Source organism: Engystomops pustulosus, chromosome 5, assembly GCF_040894005.1.
Source record: "Engystomops pustulosus chromosome 5, aEngPut4.maternal, whole genome shotgun sequence".
Taxonomy (NCBI): domain Eukaryota; kingdom Metazoa; phylum Chordata; class Amphibia; order Anura; family Leptodactylidae; genus Engystomops; species Engystomops pustulosus.
Window position 1 is genome coordinate 16,223,224 of NC_092415.1, and position 23,283 is coordinate 16,246,506.

Consider the following 23,283-nt stretch of genomic DNA (forward strand, 5'->3'; position numbering starts at 1 on the left):
GCAGATAAACATTTCAACCTTTTCACCTTTCTTGATCTCCACCTCCCCAAACATCTTCTGTCTGGAGACTGTAGGGTCCTATAAATGAACAGTTGTATCCATAATATTTGATTACACAATTTTCAGCTTTTGTATCTGGTTTCCTGGTGGTCCATACCTCCTGGTTCCACCTAAAAACACATATCCTCCACCTGCAATTGGCTTAATAAGTGTCATTTCCCGAAGGTTCAAGAGCAATGAGACAAACACTCAGAACTGGAATCCAAAATCTGAATATTTCTTCAGAAAAACAAGACAACTCCATGATACAAGACAAGAGACACATTGTTCATTCTGGGGAAGGCAAACACTTTGATCTCCTACACCTGGTAGTAAATGTGAAGCAAATAAAAGAGAATCAATACTCCAGACGTTAAACAAAGTATATATGTTTATTCTTCTCTGAAGAAAACTGTGACAAAACAATGAAATGGCTTTTCTTTTTAACTGTGGAGAAATAAAAAAAAAGAACAAAAGAAGGGAAATACAACGGCACTAAATAGGGTTCATCGGTAAGTACAATTCTCCAGGACAGTAGTATGAATCGGAAATCTCCCTAACCCCCCAGCAACAAAAAAAAAAATAAAAAAAAATTCCCAGCAAACACCAAAAGAAGAAACCAGCAAGAAGGTAAATGTCAAAGAAAGCAGCAGCGGAAGAAATCTACATGAGGAGCAGAGGCAAGCAATGTATCGGAAGAGCCCAAAAGATGAAAACAGCTATTTTGCCATAATTGGGTTATTTCCTATTTCCAGCCCAGTCCAGCGTCTATAACTTTCCATTGATGAGTTGCTACGCCCCTTATTGGAGAAGAGAAGCATTACATGGCATCTATGATTGCATTGAGACCACCAGAGAAGAAGACTGTTGCATAGAGGAGGGTTGAAGACCCATCTACATCTACAAGGACCACGCTTTAAGGTCTGTTTCCTGAAACCACACTATAAAGGCTCCGATGAGCACAGGATATCTCCCTGCACAGTGACATGACCTGGTGGCCAAAATAGAAGACATGTTCTATCTTTTGCCGGATTGCAACTGCTCAGCTTTCTATAGAGAGGGGTGTGATACGCCCGGATGAGCACACAGTCATGCACATGAAAATTTAGTGATGGCTTGCAATAACTTTTAGGATATAGTAGACCCCAATCCACTATGGATCCTGCATCTAGATGATGACTTTTTGCAGCCTTGATCAGTGGGGGGATAAAACATAACAATGAGAGAAGATAGAAATGAAATAACGAAATAAGCCACAACAGGTCTGTGCACTTCAAACTAAAACTTATGGTAGAGGAATGTACAATTGCCACCAGAGTACAGCACTGTCTATCATTTATAGTGTTCTATAGTGAAACACATTGGAACGTGGGGTAGATTATAGCCCATGATATTAGATCTGGTAAAAAGCGCACAGGGCAATTCGTTGGACCAAACTCGTGGGCAAAAGACTCAAAACAAATTAGAGAAATAAGATAAAGGCAAAAAACAAAACCAAACCTAACTTTAAAAAGTAAAGGAGCGTGTGCTGTTCTTACACATGCATGAAAGTCACACTATATCAAGAAAATTTGACTTTGTTTTTATAACCTGAATATATCCAGAAACCACAAGATCAACTTCATAAGGTGTTTTCCATCTTATTTATATGGTCAATGACCTATTCATAGGATAGATCATCAATATCAGATTTGTAAGCCGACATGATAATTCCTCAATATGCTGTAAAATCCCATTTAAGGGGTTGTACCAAGTTATCCATTGCTGAGACCCCCAGCAATCTGGAGAACGAGGGTCCCGCTCTCACTAATGCAGGTCAATTATTGCTGTGCCTCCTAGGTGTAGAAAGTAAACTTTTGTTATGCAAAGTTTCTGCTCTGTCCCGGCGCCGGGCTGCGATCAGAATCCAATTAACTTATAGTTCTGAATTCCTGCATAGACATAAGCGTGAAAAGCATCAGCGCTATAAACATCTACTAAAAATTATCACTACAGAATGCTGGACCTAAAAAGGTCAATGTTCAGATATAGATAGAAACAGGTTAATGGAGGAGAAAAAAAAAATATCAAATTTTCTCATGCAGTCTAGAAATTATAAGTCAATGGCCGTATAATAATGAAGTTCATCTTTTGTTTTATTCATTTTATATAAATTACCTAGGCCATTTCTAACGCAGATCGGCTGTAACGACACAAGAGTAAAATCTGCATGAATGTTGGCCGCAACTATCTGCTAAATTATTCATTTTCGCAAAGGCACTTTAATTGTGTTAAATTTTTCGAATTCAGTGGGAATTAAACCCTTGTCTAACTAAACACTGACTTGGTTATAGTTTCTTCCCACCAAAGTTTATGCCATTTACACAGGACAGGAGATACAAAGTCTAATACCAGCAGTCACAGCCCAAAAATGAGAACAGAGGAACTGAAACCACCTGTGTATATAGAACAGTAGTGCGGATGATGGGAGTGTTGTACTTTGCCATTTCCATCCGCCCCATACATGGAGCGTTGGTCAGGCATGCACACTACTGCTTCATTGGGGATGACACCCCGAGACATAGGGCCAAGAATAAGTATTACACTTAGCACATCAAAAAGCAGAATAGAACTTCTGACACCTCCACGTGATATTATTGTAGTGAAGCAAATTATGAAATATTCTACAATTATATCCAGGGTGATGACTTGCATTAAAAAAAAACCACACACATCACAAATCTCCCCCCACATCTAAAGTGCGAAAAACTAATCACATGCCAAAAAAAAATCTAAAATGTACTTATGGAGAACAAGCAAAAAAAAAATCATTGCTGAACCCACAACAGACCTAGAAGCTGTGCAGCTCTTAAAGTAAAAAGCTTTATACATAACAGGTGAGACACCATATATTAAGCAGGTGCAAGTCTATTTTTTTTTTTGTCACGCCGATTTACAGAGCCATCGATTCCCTGCAAAGCAGTAAGATAGAAAAGATTGCAGCAAAATATAGATCATCACCTGAAAAAAAAAAAAAAAAACTTTCACTATTTGGGTGATAGATTGTATTGTACAGTATATAGATGGGATGTAGGGGGAGCAATATTGTAAACCTAAAGCTGCAGATATAAACCAATTGATGCGCGGTAGCTTTAGGCAAAAAAAAAGAAACTAAAGCAAAAAACTAAAAGGTTTGGTCACTGGAAGCTTTTTACATCTCAATCAGAAAAAAAAAATCTAGACATCAATAAGAGAAAAGTGATGCGACTGGTTTACTAGCACACGGCTATGATATACGTAGGTAGAAAAGAAATCTAGTGGTCACTGTGTTGTCTGCAATCTCCGGCCTCCTTCTCCCGCACAAAATAAGGAGTACTAAACACAAGAAAAAAAAAAAAGGAGGGGAACAAAAAATAAGTCAGTAAAAATGTATTAAAATCTTCTGAATTGTACAAGTTATGTGCTGCCCACGTGGTGTATGTACAGTCGGTCCTCAGGCTGCAGTGTGGCTACTTTGGCACCGCATGCAGATCTTCTACTCAGCTCGGGGTAGAGCTCGCCCCGCGCTCCTCCACACCGCTCGGTGGTCTTCACCAGAGAGGATCTCCATGCATTTCACAGTAAACTGGACACTGCACAACACCGCCATCTTCTCAGTTTTTGTGTTCAATTCTAAGAAAAAACAAAACATTTTTCATTAATAGTAAGAAAATACTGAGCGGACAAATACCAGGTGTGTGTAACACAGAACAAATGAGGGATTAGGTCAGGTTCACATCTGGATAGGAGGATGTTGAGAGCACTTCTTCCTTCTAACATTAACTTTTATAATTATGCTTATAAGGGGGCATTATCTGGGCCACTATGTGCTGCAGAGTCACAGGCTGTTACACTGTACAGTAGGACTTCCCCCTTCCCACTGTGTGGTGAAACTTCATCTGATGAGATTACATCAAGCAAAGGGAGGAAGCAGGAGATAGTGTAACAGCCTGTGAAGAGTCAGCACGGAGGGGCTCTGGTAACACTCCCAGGAGTCCTTCTGAGACCCATTATCAGGGCGGCTTCTGCAAGACTGAAATGTGGATTTTGCTCATGTTGTCCATGTAAAGAATCAGAGGTGCCAATTTAAGAAATAGCTGTCTTTCCATGGAATTTCAATGGGACTAATCTTCAGATACTAATTTCTGTGCCTCCCTCTTTTTTTCCCGGTCCTTTCTTTGAGGCTGCACTTACAGGATGTGGACTGAACTTGATTTTAATGCAGATTTTAGGAAGGATTCTGGAACCTGATTCCCTGATGTACCTTCACATCACAGCCACCAATAATTACCTGCATCGCTGGATGATTAGAAACCTCTGGCGACTCTTCCTTGGACCAGCCCTACGTTCCTACAATACTCTGTGACCCAGCAACGTTCACCAGAATAAGATTCATCAATTTTTCACATTTCAAATTCCCATAAAAGCTCAGAAAGAAGCCAAAGTACTGCAAAATATACTCAAGGATGGTTGTTTTACCAGCGTCTCACATAAAATGCTACAAAATAATTACTAGTAGCAAGAGAGTAGCAAGGAACATAGTAAAATCAAGTTCCCTGCAGCTACAAGAAAAGTCAAGATGTACAAGTTACACCCTGAGCTGCGAAATTACCAGGAATCTCTCACCATAGCTCATTACATAGTAAACATCTGTAACAAGGACATGAAGGACTCGATTAGGCTGAGGAAACGGGATCCATAAACTGCTCTAATATACAAATCCCATCCACTTGCTGTAAATCCCAATCCCCAAATGTGTTATTGTTGTAGATTCAGGGTGAGGAATTCATTCTTTTGCATTGCAAAGACAATGCAAGTAGTCCATGGGTTACATACAAGATAGGTTCCATAGGTTTGTTCTTAAGTTGAATGTGTATGCAAGTAGAAACTGTATATTTTACTATTGTAGTTCCAGACAAAAACATTTTTTTGCCCCAGTGACAATTGGGGATTGTAATGGGACCAAGGATTATCTATAAAGCTTCATTACAGACACATTACAGCTGATCATTGCAGCCTGGGGCTATAAGAGAGCTTCACCAGAGGTCACAGTGGGCAGAGAGATCTGTCTGTAAGTCGGGTGTCCTTAAGTAGGGGACCACCTGTATTTATATTTAATATTTGCAACAGGAAAAAAAAAAAAAAAAAAGAGGCTACAGTATAATATCTACACAGAACTGAGACATGACTGGGCAAATGGAGCCCAAAGGGAGATACTCTGGTTGTAATATCTGGACAGCACATGGTTCTACTAAACCAAATCCATTCCTAGAGCAAATGAAGAACCATAGGGAGCATGGGTTTTGCTGTAATAGAAACCGTTCACCAAACATTAGTCTGTATTATAATAGTCACAAACTGGCTTAAGGCAACAAACAGAGGGTCAAAGAACTCACTACACAGTAACATACTAGGGAGCCTGGGCGAGCAATAGCATGAAGAGGGAAGTGAGGACACCTTGTGGACCAACATGTTACTGCACCACCCCCTCACTGATGCAATGATTGTTCAGATTTTTATTTTTGAAGTCATCAGGAAAGAGCGAAATACCACATGAGGAAACTGCGCATTTACACAGCATAAAATACAATAATCCAGAGATGACCTTACAGATAATGGCACATCTGTAACATTTACTGATATTTGCTACCTTCAGTACAAGCAGTTTACCCAAAATTCTACCACTGTAACAGTAACATCTTGACGTGATAAAATGCTCAATAATCAATTACAGATCTTTACACAAACATTTTTGTAGTTGGTTTATAGACAAAAATCCTTTATAGGGTTCTCGAGGAATTCTAGCGATTGGTGCCAAATTGTGACAGTTCTCCGACAGGGGGAAAAAAAACTGTTTATATCCTGCACTATATATATTGGTATGGGACTTTTGGTTCAGCTCACTTGACAATCCCGGAAAGCTAAAGAGGCTGCTGATCAGGGAAATCAAACTTACCGCAATCAGACATCCCCTATCCTGTTAATAAGGAATACATTTCATTTATAGAACAACCTTTTTAGATCTAGTATCATGGTATATAAGGCTGGAAAAAGACGCAAGTCCATCAAGTCCAACCTTTAAGAATTAACCCCTTCACGCTCCGTGACGGATATATCCGCCACGGAGCTGTGAAGGTTGTATGAAGAAGGCTCACGGGCTGAGCCTTCTTCATACAGTGATGGGCTTTGCTGCATATCGCAGCAAAGACCCATCGCTATCACCCGCGGTCGGTGCTTGCACCGATCGCGGGTGTTAACCTCTTCTTTGCCGCCGGCAAAGTCGCCGGCGGCACTTTAAATTTGGCGGCGCGTGGGCGCCGCCATCTTACCTCCGATCGCCGCTCCCCCGAACGTCATCGGGGGGCGGCGATCGGTTGCCATGGTAGCCTCGGGTCTTCGTTTGACCCGAGGATACATGGCTTCTGCACATGCATTACAATGAGCCTGTGGCTCATTGTAATGTATAGTGTGCAGAAATGCCATATACTGCGATACAGTAGTATTGCAGTATATGGCAGGAGCGATCAGACCATCTAGGGTTAATGTACCCTAGAGGGTCTAAGAAATAGTGGGAAAAAAAAGAAAAAAAAAAGTTTAAAAAATGTAAAAAAATAATAAAATATTAAAAGTTCAAATCACCCCCCTTTCCCTAGAACTGATATAAAATATAATAAATAGTAAAAATCACAGACACATTAGGTATCGCCGCGTCCCAAAATGCCCGATCTATCAAAATATAAAAACGGTTGCGGGCGGCGGTGACCTCCGGAACGGCAAATGGCGCCCAAATGTCCAAAATGCGACTTTTACACCTTTTTAGATGACATAAAAAATGTAATAAAAAATGATCAAAATGTCGCACAGTCCTCAAAATGGTAGCAATGAGAACGTCGGCTCATTTCGCAAAAAATGACCCCTCACACATCTCCATGCGCCAAAGTATGAAAAAGTTATTAGCGTCAGAAGATGGCAAAAATTTTTTTTTCTTTTTTGTACACATTCGTTTAATTTTTGAAAATTTATTAAAACGCAATAAAACCTATATAAATTTGGTATCACCGCGATCGCACCGAACCAAAGAATAAAGTAGGCATGTTATTTGGAGCGCAGAGTGAAAGTCGTAAAAACTGAGCCCACAAGAACATGACGCACATGCAGTTTTTTTCAATTTTTCCACATTTGGAATTTTTTTGCGGCTTCCCACTACATGGCATGGAATAATAAATAACATCATGGGAAAGAAAAATTTGTTACGCACAAAATAAGCCCTCACACAGCTCTGTACACGGAAAAATGAAAAAGTTATGGATTTTTGAAGATGGAGAGCGAGAAATCAGCGAAAATACCCTGCGTCCTTAAGGGGTTAAATAAATGTTTTATCCCCATAACCTGTGATATTTTTTCTCTCCAGAAAGGCATCCAGGCCTCTCTTGAACATGTACATAGAGTCCGCCATAACAACCTCCTGCGGCAGAGAGTTCCATAGTCTCCCTCCTCGTACAGTAAAGAACCTTTGTCTATGGTGATGGTAAAATCGCCTCTCCTCTAGGCGTAGAGGATGCCCCCTGTCTATGGTGATGGTAGAACCTCCTCTCCTCTAGGCGCAGAGGATGCCCCCTGTCTATGGTGATGGTAGAACCTCCTCTCCTCTAGGCGTAGAGGATGCCCCCTGTCTATGGTGATGGTAGAGCCTCCTGTCCTCTAGGCGTAGAGGATGCCCCCTGTCTATGGAGATGGTAGAACCTCCTCTCCTCTAGGTGTAGAGGATGCCCCCTGTCTATGGCGATGGTAGAACCTCCTCTCCTCTAGGTGTAGAGGATGCCCCCCCGTCTATGGTGATGGTAGAACCTCCTCTCCTCTAGGTGTAGAGGATGCCCCCTGTCTATGGTGATGGTAGAACCTCCTCTCCTCTAGGTGTAGAGGATGCCCCCTGTCTATGGTGATGGTAGAACCTCCTCTCCTCTAGGTGTAGAGGATGCCCCCTGTCTATGGTGATGGTAGAACCTCCTCTCCTCTAGGTGTAGAGGATGCCCCCTGTCTATGGTGATGGTAGAACCTCCTCTCCTCTAGGCGTAGAGGATGCCCCCTGTCTATGGTGATGGTAGAACCTCCTCTCCTCTAGGTGTAGAGGATGCCCCTGTCTGTGGTGATGGTATAACCTCCTCTCCTCTAGGTGTAGATGATGCCCCCTGTCTATGGTGATGGTAGACCGCCTCTCCTCTAGGTGTAGAGGATGCCCCCTGTCTATGGTGATGGTAGAACCACCTCTCCTCTAGGTGTAGAGGATGCCCCCTGTCTATGGTGATGGTAGAACCTCCTCTCCTCTAGGTGTAGAGGATGCCCCTTGTCTATGGTGATGGTAGAACCTCCTCTCCTCTAGGTGTAGAGGATGCCCCCCGTCTATGGTGATGGTAGAACCCCCTCTCCTCTAGGTGTAGAGGATGCCCCCTGTCTATGGTGATGGTAGAACCTCCTCTCCTCTAGGTGTAGAGGATGTCCCCTGTCTATGGTGATGGTAGAACCCCCTCTCCTCTAGGTGTAGAGGATGCCCCCTGTCTATGGTGATGGTAGAACCCCCTCTCCTCTAGGTGTAGAGGATGCCCCCTGTCTATGGTGATGGTATAACCCCCTCTCCTCTAGGTGTAGAGGATGCCCCCTGTCTATGGTGATGGTAGAACCGCCTCTCCTCTAGGTGTAGAGGATGTCCCCTGTCTATGGTGATGGTAGAACCTCCTCTCCTCTAGGTGTAGAGGATGCCCCCCGTCTATGGTGATGGTAGAACCCCCTCTCCTCTAGGTGTAGAGGATGCCCCCTGTCTATGGTGATGGTAGAACCGCCTCTCCTCTAGGTGTAGAGGATGTCCCCTGTCTATGGTGATGGTAGAACCTCCTCTCCTCTAGGTGTAGAGGATGCCCCCTGTCTATGGTGATGGTAGAACCTCCTCTCCTCTAGGTGTAGAGGATGCCCCCTGTCTATGGTGATGGTAGAACCTCCTCTCCTCTAGGTGTAGAGGATGCCCCCTGTCTATGGTGATGGTAGAACCGCCTCTCCTCTAGGTGTAGAGGATGCCCCCTGTCTATGGTGATGGTAGAACCTCCTCTCCTCTAGGTGTAGAGGATGCCGCCTTGTCCTGGTCACAGGCCGAGGTATAAAAAGATCTTTGGAGAGATCCTTGTACTGTCCGTTCAGGTATTTGTACATTGTAATGAGGTCTCCCCTCAGTCGTCTTTTTTCTAAACTGAATAATCCCAAATTTTGTAATCTGTCATTGTATTCTAATCCCCCCATTCCCCTAATAATCCTGGTTGCTCTCCTCTGCACCCGTTCCAGCTCTACTATATCCTTTTTATACACTGGTGCCCCAAACTGTACACAATATTCCATCTTATTGATTTATAGTACTGAATTACTCTGCCTCGTATATTGAGCTCCCACTTCTTCTGGTCTTCAGCAAATACACTGAGCCAGAAGTGTGGAATTTAAATAATTTTTTTTTTCTCCAGCACTTTGGTAAAATCAGGCTTCTTTATTGTACCTTTATTAAAATATTCCGCTTACAACAGGGTACAGTCATCTGACACATTTCGGGTGACACTTTCGGGTGTTGCCTGAAATGCATCAGATGAATGTAGCCTGTCCTAAGCACAACGTTTTAATGGCTGTACAATACAGAAGCATGATCTTACCAGACAGCTGGAGGCTACATTTACACCACCGCGTGCTCACCGGGTCAGAACCTGGGCGTAGCACACTGCCGGGTGTAGAAGGTAGGGGGTGTGAGCGCTAATTACACCTGCCCAGTGAAAGATGATCGGGTGAAAATCTGCCACTATATAGGACAAAACTGGTCCTGTACTTTGCGATGCGGCCGCCCTGTAGAATTGCGGTTCAGTCAGAAATACGGTCAATCTATTGATGATACTTGAAAAATATGGGGTTGTGTACTAACCCTGAAAAATTTGTTGCAGTATGGCAAGTAGCCAACCAGAAAATACAGGTGTGCTCAGGTAGCCTTTGTGAAAGTGGTTAGCATTACAGCCTTGCAGCGCTGGGGACACATCTGCAAAGAGTTTGTATGTTCTCTCAGTGTTTGCGTGGGTTTCCTCCGGTTTCCTCCCACACTACAAAACATACTGAAGGCTCATTAGATTGTGAGCCCCATTGGGGACAGGGACCCATTTGGGAAGCTCTGTGCAGCGCTGTGTAATCTGTGTATATATAAATTATAGATAAATATATATAAATATATATAAATATATAAATTATAAATAAAGTATTTATTATAACATTGGGTCTTCTGTTGCCCAAAAAGCTCTTTCTCCGAGAAAGCAATGGAGGCCACTGCCGTTATGTGCCCGAGTGACACTGGAAGAACATGAGGAGGGGTGAGCAGTTACAGTTTCTCTTATCCTTTTGGATAGCCAGAGATGTGGTGGGGGGGGGGGGGGGGGGGGAAAGGGACACAATGTGCTTCACCCGATCCATGGTTTCCACAAACCAGGGAACATCAATTGTACTGACAACGGAAGTGATATCCCATGACCCCCAAGTGCCAATGACCGGTAGTACCAGGGAATGGACATAGGAAAAGGAAGAGGGCGAGATTCCCTTTCTTTTGCATCCACAGGAAGCCTGGGAAACTGAACACTAATCCAATAATCTGGGCTGCTGGTGAGTCATTAGAACTGCGTCTCGGAACTGAGAAGTAGCAGATTTTATGGCAACCCACAGTACAAAACTACCAAACCAAAAGGACCGTGAGCATGCACCCGATCAGTACACTGGAGATATTCTTCCCTTGTATAATACGACATAGAACTAGTAGCTGTAAGCAAGTACATCCCATTGCATTTCTAGAGCATAATACAACTGTGAGCCATAGACTTCTTTAAACCCTTTTTGCACCTTTTTTATTCCACTTACATCATCCACAGGCCATAACTATTTTATTTAATCATTCAATGAACTACAATGAACTTTATTTTCTGCAGGACAAAATGTACCTTGTACTGGGAAGCTGGAAAAAATGTAGTTTTTAGCGATCCCATGTTTAGAGCATGACCATTTGGTCACTAGAAATTAGTTACTACCCTTTAATCCAGAAATTGACATAAAAGTTTAATATAAATCTATTCCAGCCGGTACATAGATCGTAGGAGATATCCTTAGTTTAGTAAAATGGGAAACATTTCAGTGGAGATCACTGCCTGGACTGACACTGGGGGAGACTTATCACATACTTATACCGATTCTTTGGACCCTTGATCAGGTGGTTTGAAAGACTTGCCAGGATCTTACATGAAATACAAATTTGGGAATAAATTTTACCAAACAAACAATTACAAGGAAAAAGATTAACTGTGTGGAAATAACTTAACCCACATACGGTAAAAACAGAAATACAAATAATAACTTTTGCTCACATCATTACTTACATGTCAGTCTTCCATTTTTGAAAGTCTCCGTTTAACGTGTCTTGGAGGTTCCCAGGTGTCGCTGTCATCCGTGTCGATTTCTTCCTCCTCATCCTGGTCGTCCAATAGATCATCTTCATCTTCGATTTCAAATGGATCCAGGCCTGCGTCCTCTCTTTGCAGCCGTTCTGAAAACCATTCCCTCACCTGCTCGTAACCCATCCGAGATTTGGAAACCAATTCATCCAAGTCTTCCTCATTAAGAAATTTGTGCATTAAGTAGTAGTCTTTAAGTACCGCTTTTCCAGTCTTCTGTTTTACTGGAGCTGGTACCCATTCCCAGCTATTGGCTTTACGAGATCCTTTAGGGCGACCTCTAGGTCTCCCTCTTCCTCTACCCCTGGGCCGGCCTCGCCCTCTCTTCCGTACAAAGCCCTGTCCATTGACAGCGTTTGGGGAGAGACTGCCGTTCACTTGATATTGGTAGTACCACTTCAGATTATTGTTTTTAGCTCCATATCTGGTGTCTCCAAACCAGCCAACAATTTCACTTCTGGTTAGACCAGTCTCCTGCGATAGTTTATCATAGTCCAATGCATTAGGCCACTGGTTACGAACAAAGAAATTTTTGAGCACATTTAGTTGCTCGGGAGTCTTTTTCCCTGGCTTACTATTAAGAGCAGCTCCAGCTTTCACATACGCATTCTCAGGGTCCATCTCTTCCTTAATTTTTTCCTCCTCAAAAGCGATAGGTTCTTCCTTGACGCCACTGGATCGCCTTCTTTCAGCAAACCAAGCATCAATTTCTCGCCTGGTTAGTTTGCTAAGGACCCTTAACCTGTTCAGTTCCTCGTCAGATGGGACAGTGCTTTTGAGATAGCTTTCCTCCAGAATTTGAAGCTGTTCCACAGTCTTTTCCTTGAATCTCTGTGGAGTGAAATCTGGGAAGGGGTTCCAGCTTTGTCGTCGCTGTGGCGTTACAATCACTGGAGGAGTTGGGGATTCGGTCATTTCATCGCTAGAATCAATAATTATGGTTCCACTAGGATCACTGGGGAAGTGGATGCCATGACTCCCCTTAGAGTTTCTTTGGTTGTATCTGGTGTCACTAAACCATTTTTTGATTTCACCTTTTGTCAATCCCGTGAACCTAATTAACCGATCAATTTCGCTATTACTTGGAAATGGGTTCTTTAAATAGCTAATTTTGAGTGCAGTCAATTGCTCTTTCGTTTTCTTTGAGCGCATCCCAAACAGATCTGTTATCATGGTGGGCTCCTGCTTGGGGAGCTGTGCACTTGGAATAGCAGCAACTTTTTTAGTTTCCGTCACTGCTTGGGTTTGTGGGAGTTGACTTGCGTGGAATTGGGCATTATTTGGGACACCAGCCACCGTCAATGCTATGGGTGTGGTCACAGGTATTGTGCCTGCTCCTCCGACTTGTGCGAGCACGAGGCTAGGCTGGCCCACTATTTGGCACGTCTGTAAAATGGAAGGCAAACCATTGGCAGCTGAAGAAATCTGAGCTGGGAAAACTGTTATTGTTTGTGGGACCGTGTGAACAGTGCCATTGAATTGCTTTCTTCGAGCCTCCTCTACTTCTTCGGGTGTCCAGCTAACACCGTGCTTTAGGCGTTGTGCAGAAAACCAGATTTTAATTTGCTCTTCTGTGCATTTTGTTTGTGAAGCGAGAAGAGTTATCTCTGAAACCGTCGGGTATGGAAACTTGTTGTAGTTACTGAGCAGAAGAGGGTTGCTGTCTAATGCGGTGTTGTATGTAGGAATGCTATTGATGGGGATTAGGACTTTGGAGAGGATATTTTGCTGGGCCTGTACGGTAGTAATCACCTGTGCGAGCCCCTGCTGAAGAACACTTGCAGGAGTTATAACAGTACTTTTTATTTCTGGGACACTAGTCACGATTGTAGCACTTGGCTTCACAGGCTCGGGGACAGGTGGAGTTGGCTTTGTCTCTTTATTTTCCGGCGGTTTCGGCTTAGGAGGCTCATTCTCCGTTGTCGCATCGTTTTCCTCCGTGCCGTCTTCGGAAGAATTTGGCTGTACATTGATTCTTTTCTTGTCTGACTTATCTTTCATTATTTTCATGATTGGAGTTTTACTAATTGATATTGCCGAGGAGTTGGACTCTGATTGTTCCTGGTTTTCTTCTTGAACAAAACTCCCATCGAACGTCAAATCGTTCACAGTCTGTTCAAATATCGACTGATTGTTGCGTTTCACCATAGTCAACTTAAAGTTTTCCTCCCCAGGATGATATTTCGAGTTGTGCTCAGAAAGTGAGTCATACCGTTTTGTGAGAAAATTACACTCTGCGCAAAAATAGGAAGAATTTAATACAACGTTAGGATGCTCTGAATCCACATGAAAGGTAAACATATTTAAGTCAGTCGTCTGGAAGGAACAGTATTTACATTCGTATCCACCTTCTACTACTTTACTTTGCTGATTGTCTGAATCGTTAGGTTCTGGTGCGTCGTCTTCACTTGATACGCTCTCGGGCACCGCACTCACGGGCACCGCGCTCTCCGGCACTGGTGGCTCTGCTGGAGCAGGCGGAGGTGGACGTTCCTCCTCGTCAGAATTTACTCCAAGGTCAGGATCTGGCTCGCTTGCAAGTACCATACATGGAGTTTTGGTTTTTCGCTTACTTGCCATAGCGCTAGAGAAAAATGATGTACGTCAAAATGTCTGGATGTTTCGAGCGGTGTCTTAAAGGTGACTTCTCTTGAGCATATGACGTGGTACTGTAGTACAGTGGTATCAAGTTAGGTTCATGATGAATGTCTGGAGAGAATAAGAAGAGTAAACAAAGAGTCACAAAATTAGTGACTGATACGAATAATGATATAATTATATATTATTCATGATATATTACAGAATGGCAAAAAAGTTTTACTTTATGCAATATTGATATGCAAGTCATATACATTAGTATAACTTAGAGGCTAGATATATATAATAACATTAAGGCAGGTCAGAGACGCTTTTGTTGCACCACATTAGTGGTTTGGCCTAAGTATTAGGGTCCTGAACAGAGAACCCCTCATCTTTATTAACTTGAAAAAGTCTTATTCGGCGTAAAACTAACTCTCAACCGTGTGTGTATGAAGGGACCCCCTTCAAGGGTAGCAGGTTATCCGCTAACATATAGCAAGAATGCCCTCCCTTCAAATCCAAGATAAAATATTGAGTATATACAGTATCTTGCAGTATACACCCTCCTCTGTGTATATACAGTATCTGGCAGTATACACCTCCTCTGTGTATATACAGTATGTGGCAGTATACACCCTCCGCTGTATATATACAGTATGTGGCAGTATACACCTCCTGTGTATATATACAGTATGTGGCAGTATACACCCTACTCTGTATATATACAGTATTTGGCAGTATACACCTCCTCTGTGTATATACAGTATGTGGCAGTATACACCTCCTGTGTATATATACAGTATGTGGCAGCATACACCCTACTCTGTATATATACAGTATTTGGCAGTATACATCTCCTTTGTATATATACAGTATGTGGCAGTATACACCCTCCTCTGTATATATACAGTATCTGGCAGTATACACCCTCCTCTGTATATATACAGTATCTGGCAGTATACACCTCCTCTGTATATATACAGTATGTGGCAGTATACACCTCCTCTGTATATATACAGTATCTGGCAGTATACACCTCCTCTGTGTATATATACAGTATCTGGCAGCATACACCTCCTCTGTGTATATACAGTATCTGGCAGTATACACCTCCTCTGTGTATATACAGTATGTGGCAGTATACACCTCCTCTGTGTATATATACAGTATGTGGCAGTATACACCTCCTCTGTGTATATACAGTATGTGGCAGTATACACCTCCTCTGTATATATACAGTATGTGGCAGTATACACCTCCTCTGTGTATATATACAGTATGTGGCAGTATACACCTCCTCTGTGTATATACAGTATGTGGCAGTATACACCTCCTCTGTATATATACAGTATCTGGCAGTATACACCTCCTCTGTGTATATATACAGTATGTGGCAGTATACACCTCCTCTGTGTATATACAGTATGTGGCAGTATACACCTCCTCTGTGTATATACAGTATCTGGCAGTATACACCCTTCTCTGTATCATAGTATCATAGTATATAAGGCTGGAAGGAGACGCAAGTCCATCAAGTCCAACCTTCAAGAATTAAATAAATGTTTTATCCACATAACCTGTCATATTTTTTCTCTCCAGAAAGTCATCCAGGCCTCTCTTGAACATGTACATAGAGTCGGCCATAACAACCTCCTGCGGCAGAGAGTTCCACAGTCTCACTGCTCGTACAGTAAAGAACCTTTGTCTATGGTGATGGTAGAATCGCCTCTCCTCTAGGCGTAGAGGATGCCGCCTTGTTCTGGTCACAGGCCTAGGTATAAAAAGATCTTTGGAGAGATCCTTGTACTGTCCGTTCAGGTATTTGTACATTGTAATGAGGTCTCCCCTCAGTCGTCTTTTTTCTAAACTGAATAATCCCAAATTTTGTAATCTGTCAGTGTATTCTAGTCCCCCCATTCCCCTAATAATCCTGGTTGCTCTCCTCTGCACCCATTCCAGCTCTACGATATCCTTTTTATACACTGGTGCCCAAAACTGTACACAATATTCCATGTGTGGTCTGACCAGGGATTTGTATAAGGGCAAAACTATGTCTTTATCATGAGAATCTATTCCTCTCTTGATACATCCCATTATTTTATTTGCTTTAGCAGCAGCCGCCTGGCTCTGGTCACTAAAATTAAGTTTACCATCCACCAATACGCCCAAGTCCTTTTCAGCTTCAGTTTTACTAAGTAATTGACCGTTTAGAACATAATTATACTTTTTGTTTCCATGGCCCAAGTGCATAACTTTACATTTATCTACATTAAACCTCATCAACCATTTCTCTGCCCATCCCTCAAGCTTCCACAAATCCCTCTGTAATGCTAAACTATCGACCTCAGTATTTATTACTTTACACAGCTTAGTATCATCTGCAAATATTGAAACTTGACTGTGTAAACCCACTACAAGGTCATTAATAAAAATATTAAAAAGAAGTGGCCCCAATACTGACCCCTGTGGCACTCCACTGGTAACATCAACCCAATCTGAGAATGTGCCATTAATGACCACCCTCTGTTTTCTATCACTAAGCCAATTACTTACCCAAATACACAGATTTTCTCCTATTCCCAGCAGTCTCATTTTATATACCAACCTTTTATGTGGCACGGTGTCAAATGCCTTTGAAAAGTCCAGATATACAACATCCACAGCGTCCCCCAGATCCAGTCTTGAACTTACCTCCTCGTAGAAACCAATCAGATTAGTCTGACAGGACCGATCTCTCATAAATCCATGCTGACGCTGGGTTATAAGGTTGTGCACAGTGAGATACTCCAGGATAGCATCTCTAATAAACCCCTCAAATATTTTCCCCACCACAGCAGTTAGACTCACGGGTCTGTAGTTTCCAGGATCGCTATTTGATCCTTTTTTGTATATTGGTACCACATTTGCTATGCGCCATTCCTGTGGAACATAACCAGTCCTCAGTGAATCTTCAAATATTAAAAATAACGGTCTGTCTATCACCGTACATAATTCATGCAGAACCCGGGGGTGTATGCCATCTGGCCCCGGTGATTTATCTATCTTAGTGGTTGCGAGGCGGCGCCGTACCTCTTCCTGGGTTAAACTGTTGACATTATAAAAAGAATTAACATTATTCCTCATTGTGTCTTCCACCAGGGGATTTTCCTGGGTAAAAACAGTTGAGAAGGCGACATTCAGTAGATTGGCCCTTTCCTCATCTCCTTCCACCATGACCCCCATGTTATTTCTAAGGGGACCCACACTCTCTGTTTTTAGTTTCTTATCATTTATATACTTGAAAAATAATTTGGGATTATTTTTGCTCTCCCTGGCAATATTTCTCTCAGTCTCTATTTTTGCGGCCTTTATCTGCTTTTTACAGGCTTTATTTTTCTCTCTATAATCCTGTAATGCCTCATCGCTACCTTCACGTTTTAGCACCTTAAACGCTTTATCTTTCTCGCTTATTGCTTTCCTTACAAGACTAGTTAGCCACATAGGCTTTTTCTTGTTCCTTTTATGCTTTTTCCCATAAGGTATGTGTTTCTCACAGGACTTTTTCAGAATATATGAGAAAAAGTCCCATTTTTGGGGGGGGCTTTTGTCTTTGAGAGCATTATCCCAGTCTATGCCTTTAAGGTCTTCCCTTAGTTGATGAAAATTTGCCCTCCTGAAGTTTAGAGTGTTGGTTGCCCCTTCACTAACGTGCTTAGTAAAGCGTAATACAAAATCAATGATATTATGATCACTATTCCCCAGGTTCCCCCCAACCTGTAGTTTTGATACCCTATCAGGTCTATTGGTAAGGATAAGGTCCAGCAGTGCCCCCCCTCTTGTTGGCTCCAGGACTAGTTGCGACAGGTAATTGTCTTTTGTTGTTGACAATTGTTGACTACAGTATCTGGCAGTATACACCCTCCTCTGTATATATACAGTATGTGGCAGTATACACCTCCTCTGTATACATACAGTATCTGGCAGTATACCCCCTCCTCTGTATATATACAGTATCTGGCAGTATACCCCCTCCTCTGTATATTTACAGTATCTGGCAGTATATACCCTCCTCTGTATATATACAGTATCTGGCAGTATATACCCTCCTGTGTATATATACAGTATCTGGCAGTATATACCCTCCTGTGTATATATACAGTATCTGGCAGCATACTGTATATATACACACAAGAGGTGTATACTGCCAGATACTGTATATATACAGAGGGTGAGGTGTATACTGCCACATACTGTATATATACACATAGGAGGGTGTATACTGCCAAGTACTGTATATATACACAGGAGGTGTATACTGCCAGATACTGTATATATATACACAGAGGAGTGTGTATACTGCCAGATACTGTATATATATACACAGAGGAGGGTGTATACTGCCAGATACTGTATATAAACAGAGGGTGAGGTGTATACTGCCACATACTGTATATATACACATAGGAGGGTGTATACTGCCACATACTGTATATATACACAGGAGGTGTATACTGCCAGATACTGTATGTACACACAGAGGAGGGTGTATACTGCTAGATACTGTATATATACACAGGAGGTGTATCTGGCAATATACCCCCTCCTCTGTATATATACGGTATCTGGCAGTATACACCCTCCTCTGTATATATACAGTATCTGGCAGTATACACCTCCTCTGTATATATACAGCATCTGGCAGTATACACCCTCCTCTGTGTATATACAGTATCTGGCAGTATACACCTCCTCTGTATATATACAGTATCTGGCAGTATACACCTCCTCTGTATATATACAGTATCTGGCAGTATACACCCTCCTCTGTATATATACAGTATCTGGCAGTATACACCCTCCTCTGTATATATACAGTATCTGGCAGTATACACCCTCCTCTGTATATATACAGTATCTGGCAGTATACACCCTCCTCTGTATATATACAGTATCTGGCAGTATACACCCTCCTCTGTATATATACAGTATCTGGCAGTATACACCCTCCTCTGTATATATACAGTACTTGGCAGTATACACCCTCCTATGTGTATATACAGTATCTGGCAGTATACACCCTCCTCTGTATATATACAGTATCTAGCAGTATACACCTCCTCTGTGTATATACAGTATCTGGCAGTATACACCCTCCTCTGTGTATATACAGTATCTGGCAGTATACACCTCCTCTGTGTATATACAGTATGTGGCAGTATACACCCTCCTCTGTATATATACAGTATGTGGCAGTATACACCCTACTCTGTGTATATACAGTATCTGGCAGTATACACCTCCTGTATATATACAGCACTTGGCAGTATACACCCTCCTCTGTATATATACAGTATCTGGCAGTATACACCCTCCTATGTGTATATACAGTATCTGGCAGTATACACCCTCCTCTGTATATATACAGTATCTGGCAGTATACACCCTCCTCTGTGTATATACAGTATCTGGCAGTATACACCCTCCTCTGTGTATATACAGTATCTGGCAGTATACACCTCCTCTGTGTATATACAGTATCTGGCCGTATACACCCTCCTCTGTGTATATACAGTATCTGGCAGTATACACCTCCTCTGTGTATATACAGTATGTGGCAGTATACACCCTCCTCTGTATATATACAGTATGTGGCAGTATACACCCTACTCTGTGTATATACAGTATCTGGCAGTATACACCCTCCTCTGTGTATATACAGTATCTGGCAGTATACACCCTCCTCTGTATATATACAGTATGTGGCAGTATACACCCTCCTCTGTATATATACAGTATGTGGCAGTATACACCCTCCTCTGTATATATACAGTATCTGGCAGTATACACCCTCCTCTGTATATATACAGTATCTGGCAGTATACACCCTCCTCTGTATATATACAGTATCTGGCAGTATACACATCCTCTGTATATATACAGTATCTGGCAGTATACACATCCTCTGTATATATACAGTATCTGGCAGTATACACCCTCCGCTGTATATATACAGTATCTGGCAGTATACACCCTCCGCTGTATATATACGGTATCTGGCAGTATACACCCTCCGCTGTATATATACAGTATCTGGCAGTATACACCTCCTCTGTATATATACAGTATCTGGCAGTATACACCTCCTCTGTATATATACAGTATCTGGCAGTATACACCCTCCGCTGTATATATACAGTATGTGGCAGTATATACCCTCCTCTGTATATATACAGTATCTGGCAGTATACACCCTCCTCTGTATATATACAGTATCTGGCAGTATACACCTCCGCTGTATATATACAGTATCTGGCAGTATACACCCTCCGCTGTATATATACAGTATCTGGCAGTATACACCCTCCGCTGTATATATACGGTATCTGGCAGTATACACCCTCCTCTGTGTATATACAGTATCTGGCAGTATACACCTCCTGTGTATATATACAGTATCTGGCAGGATACACCTCCTCTGTATATATACAGTATCTGGCAGTATACACCCTCCGCTGTATATATACAGTATCTGGCAGTATACACCTCCTCTGTATATATACAGTATCTGGCAGTATACACCTCCTCTGTATATATACAGTATGTGGCAGTATACACCTCCTCTGTATATATACAGTATCTGGCAGTATACACCCTCCGCTGTATATATACAGTATGTGGCAGTATACACCTCCGCTGTATATATACAGTATCTGGCAGTATACACCCTCCGCTGTATATATACAGTATCTGGCAGTATACACCCTCCGCTGTATATATACAGTATCTGGCAGTATACACCTCCTCTGTATATATACAGTATGTGGCAGTATACACCTCCTCTGTATATATACAGTATCTGGCAGTATACACCCTCCGCTGCATATATACAGTATGTGGCAGTATACACCTCCGCTGTATATATACAGTATCTGGCAGTATACACCCTCCGCTGTATATATACAGTATCTGGCAGTATACACCCTCCGCTGTATATATACGGTATCTGGCAGTATACACCCTCCTCTGTGTATATACAGTATCTGGCAGTATACACCTCCTGTGTATATATACAGTATCTGGCAGGATACACCTCCTCTGTATATATACAGTATCTGGCAGTATACACCTCCGCTGTATATATACAGTATCTGGCAGTATACACCTCCTCTGTATATATACAGTATCTGGCAGTATACACCTCCTCTGTATATATACAGTATCTGGCAGTATACACCCTCCTCTGTATATATACAGTATGTGGCAGTATACACCTCCTCTGTATATATACAGTATGTGGCAGTATACACCCTCCGCTGTATATATACAGTATGTGGCAGTATACACCTCCTCTGTATATATACAGTATCTGGCAGTATACACCTCCTCTGTATATATACAGTATGTGGCAGTATACACCTCCTCTGTATATATACAGTATCTGGCAGTATACACCCTCCGCTGCATATATACAGTATGTGGCAGTATACACCTCCGCTGTATATATACAGTATCTGGCAGTATACACCCTCCGCTGTATATATACAGTATCTGGCAGTATACACCCTCCGCTGTATATATACGGTATCTGGCAGTATACACCCTCCTCTGTGTATATACAGTATCTGGCAGTATACACCTCCTGTGTATATATACAGTATCTGGCAGGATACACCTCCTCTGTATATATACAGTATCTGGCAGTATACACCTCCGCTGTATATATACAGTATCTGGCAGTATACACCTCCTCTGTATATATACAGTATCTGGCAGTATACACCTCCTCTGTATATATACAGTATCTGGCAGTATACACCCTCCTCTGTATATATACAGTATGTGGCAGTATACACCTCCTCTGTATATATACAGTATGTGGCAGTATACACCCTCCGCTGTATATATACAGTATGTGGCAGTATACACCTCCGCTGTATATATACAGTATCTGGCAGTATACACCCTCCGCTGTATATATACAGTATCTGGCAGTATACACCCTCCGCTGTATATATACGGTATCTGGCAGTATACACCCTCCTCTGTGTATATACAGTATCTGGCAGTATACACCTCCTCTTTGAATATATACAGTATGTGGCAGTATACACCCTCCTCTGTATATATACAGTATGTGGCAGTATACACCCTCCTCTGTGTATATACAGTATGTGGCAGTATACACCTCCTCTGTGTATATATACAGTATCTGGCAGTATACACCTCCTCTGTGTATATACAGTATGTGGCAGTATACACCTCCTCTGTATATATACAGTATGTGGCAGTATACACCCTCCTCTGTGTATATACAGTATGTGGCAGTATACACCTCCTCTGTGTATATATACAGTATCTGGCAGTATACACCTCCTCTGTGTATATACAGTATGTGGCAGTATACACCTCCTCTGTATATATACAGTATGTGGCAGTATACACCCTCCGCTGTATATATACAGTATGTGGCAGTATACACCCTCCGCTGTATATATACAGTAGCCGGCAGTATACAGTGTGTATATGTCTGTCTATAGGTGTTGTCCAGGCCGTGCTGTATTGTGCGCAGTCTGGGCTCGGCCCGGGCCTGTCCCCGGTCACACGGCGCTGCAGGCCGCAGGATCCAGGCCCGGGGGAGGGGAGGGGGTGACATGGCCGCCGTCCTCAGCGCTCATCCTCTCCATTACCTGCTCCCGCCGTGAGCTCAGCTCTCGTCCTCCGCCGCCTCCTCCTGCATGGCGGCCATCTTACTCATGGCGACGACACAGGGGCGGCTGCTGTCTGCACGACTGCTGAGGGGAGACCTCTCCTCCCGCCGCCGATTAAAAAAAAAAATATCGAAAAAATATCAAATATCAGTTTATTCGTGATTTTCTCCGTGAGAACAATTAAATGGCGGACGAGAAAAAAAAAATGCGTTTATTGAGGGGAAGGGCGACGGCCGGGAGAGGGTCGGAATTTTTTTTTTTTTTTGGCGGTAATTGTAGGCGGGGAAATGTTTTCTGTGGTAAATGGCTGTAACGTGAGCTCCCCTCCCACCGTGTAACAACATGGCCAAGTGTGAGGGGGAAAATCACACAAACACTCTCCAAAAACCAATGCTGACTGAAATTATCACCTCACTGCTGGTTATTCATTAAAAGAAGGGGATAAAAAT

The 23,283-nt window shown here is 42.5% G+C and overlaps 1 protein-coding gene across 1 annotated transcript; it reads right to left on the minus strand.

The window, feature by feature from the left end:
• Positions 1-412: 412 nt before the first annotated feature.
• On the minus strand, positions 413-23,077 carry ZHX1 (zinc fingers and homeoboxes 1). The gene is made up of 3 exons (XM_072151229.1): positions 22,814-23,077; positions 11,493-14,276; positions 413-3,690 (listed from the first exon to the last, which is right to left on the minus strand). Exon 2 carries the CDS (start codon positions 14,145-14,147, stop codon positions 11,496-11,498), a length of 2,652 nt encoding a protein of 883 aa, XP_072007330.1. The 5' UTR covers positions 14,148-14,276; positions 22,814-23,077; the 3' UTR covers positions 413-3,690; positions 11,493-11,495.
• Positions 23,078-23,283: the final 206 nt, after the last annotated feature.

Bases quoted from the DNA above. Each gene is read 5' to 3' on its own strand.
- ZHX1 (XM_072151229.1), bottom strand. From the start codon at position 14,147: ATGGCAAGTAAGCGAAAAACCAAAACTCCATGTATGGTACTTGCAAGC.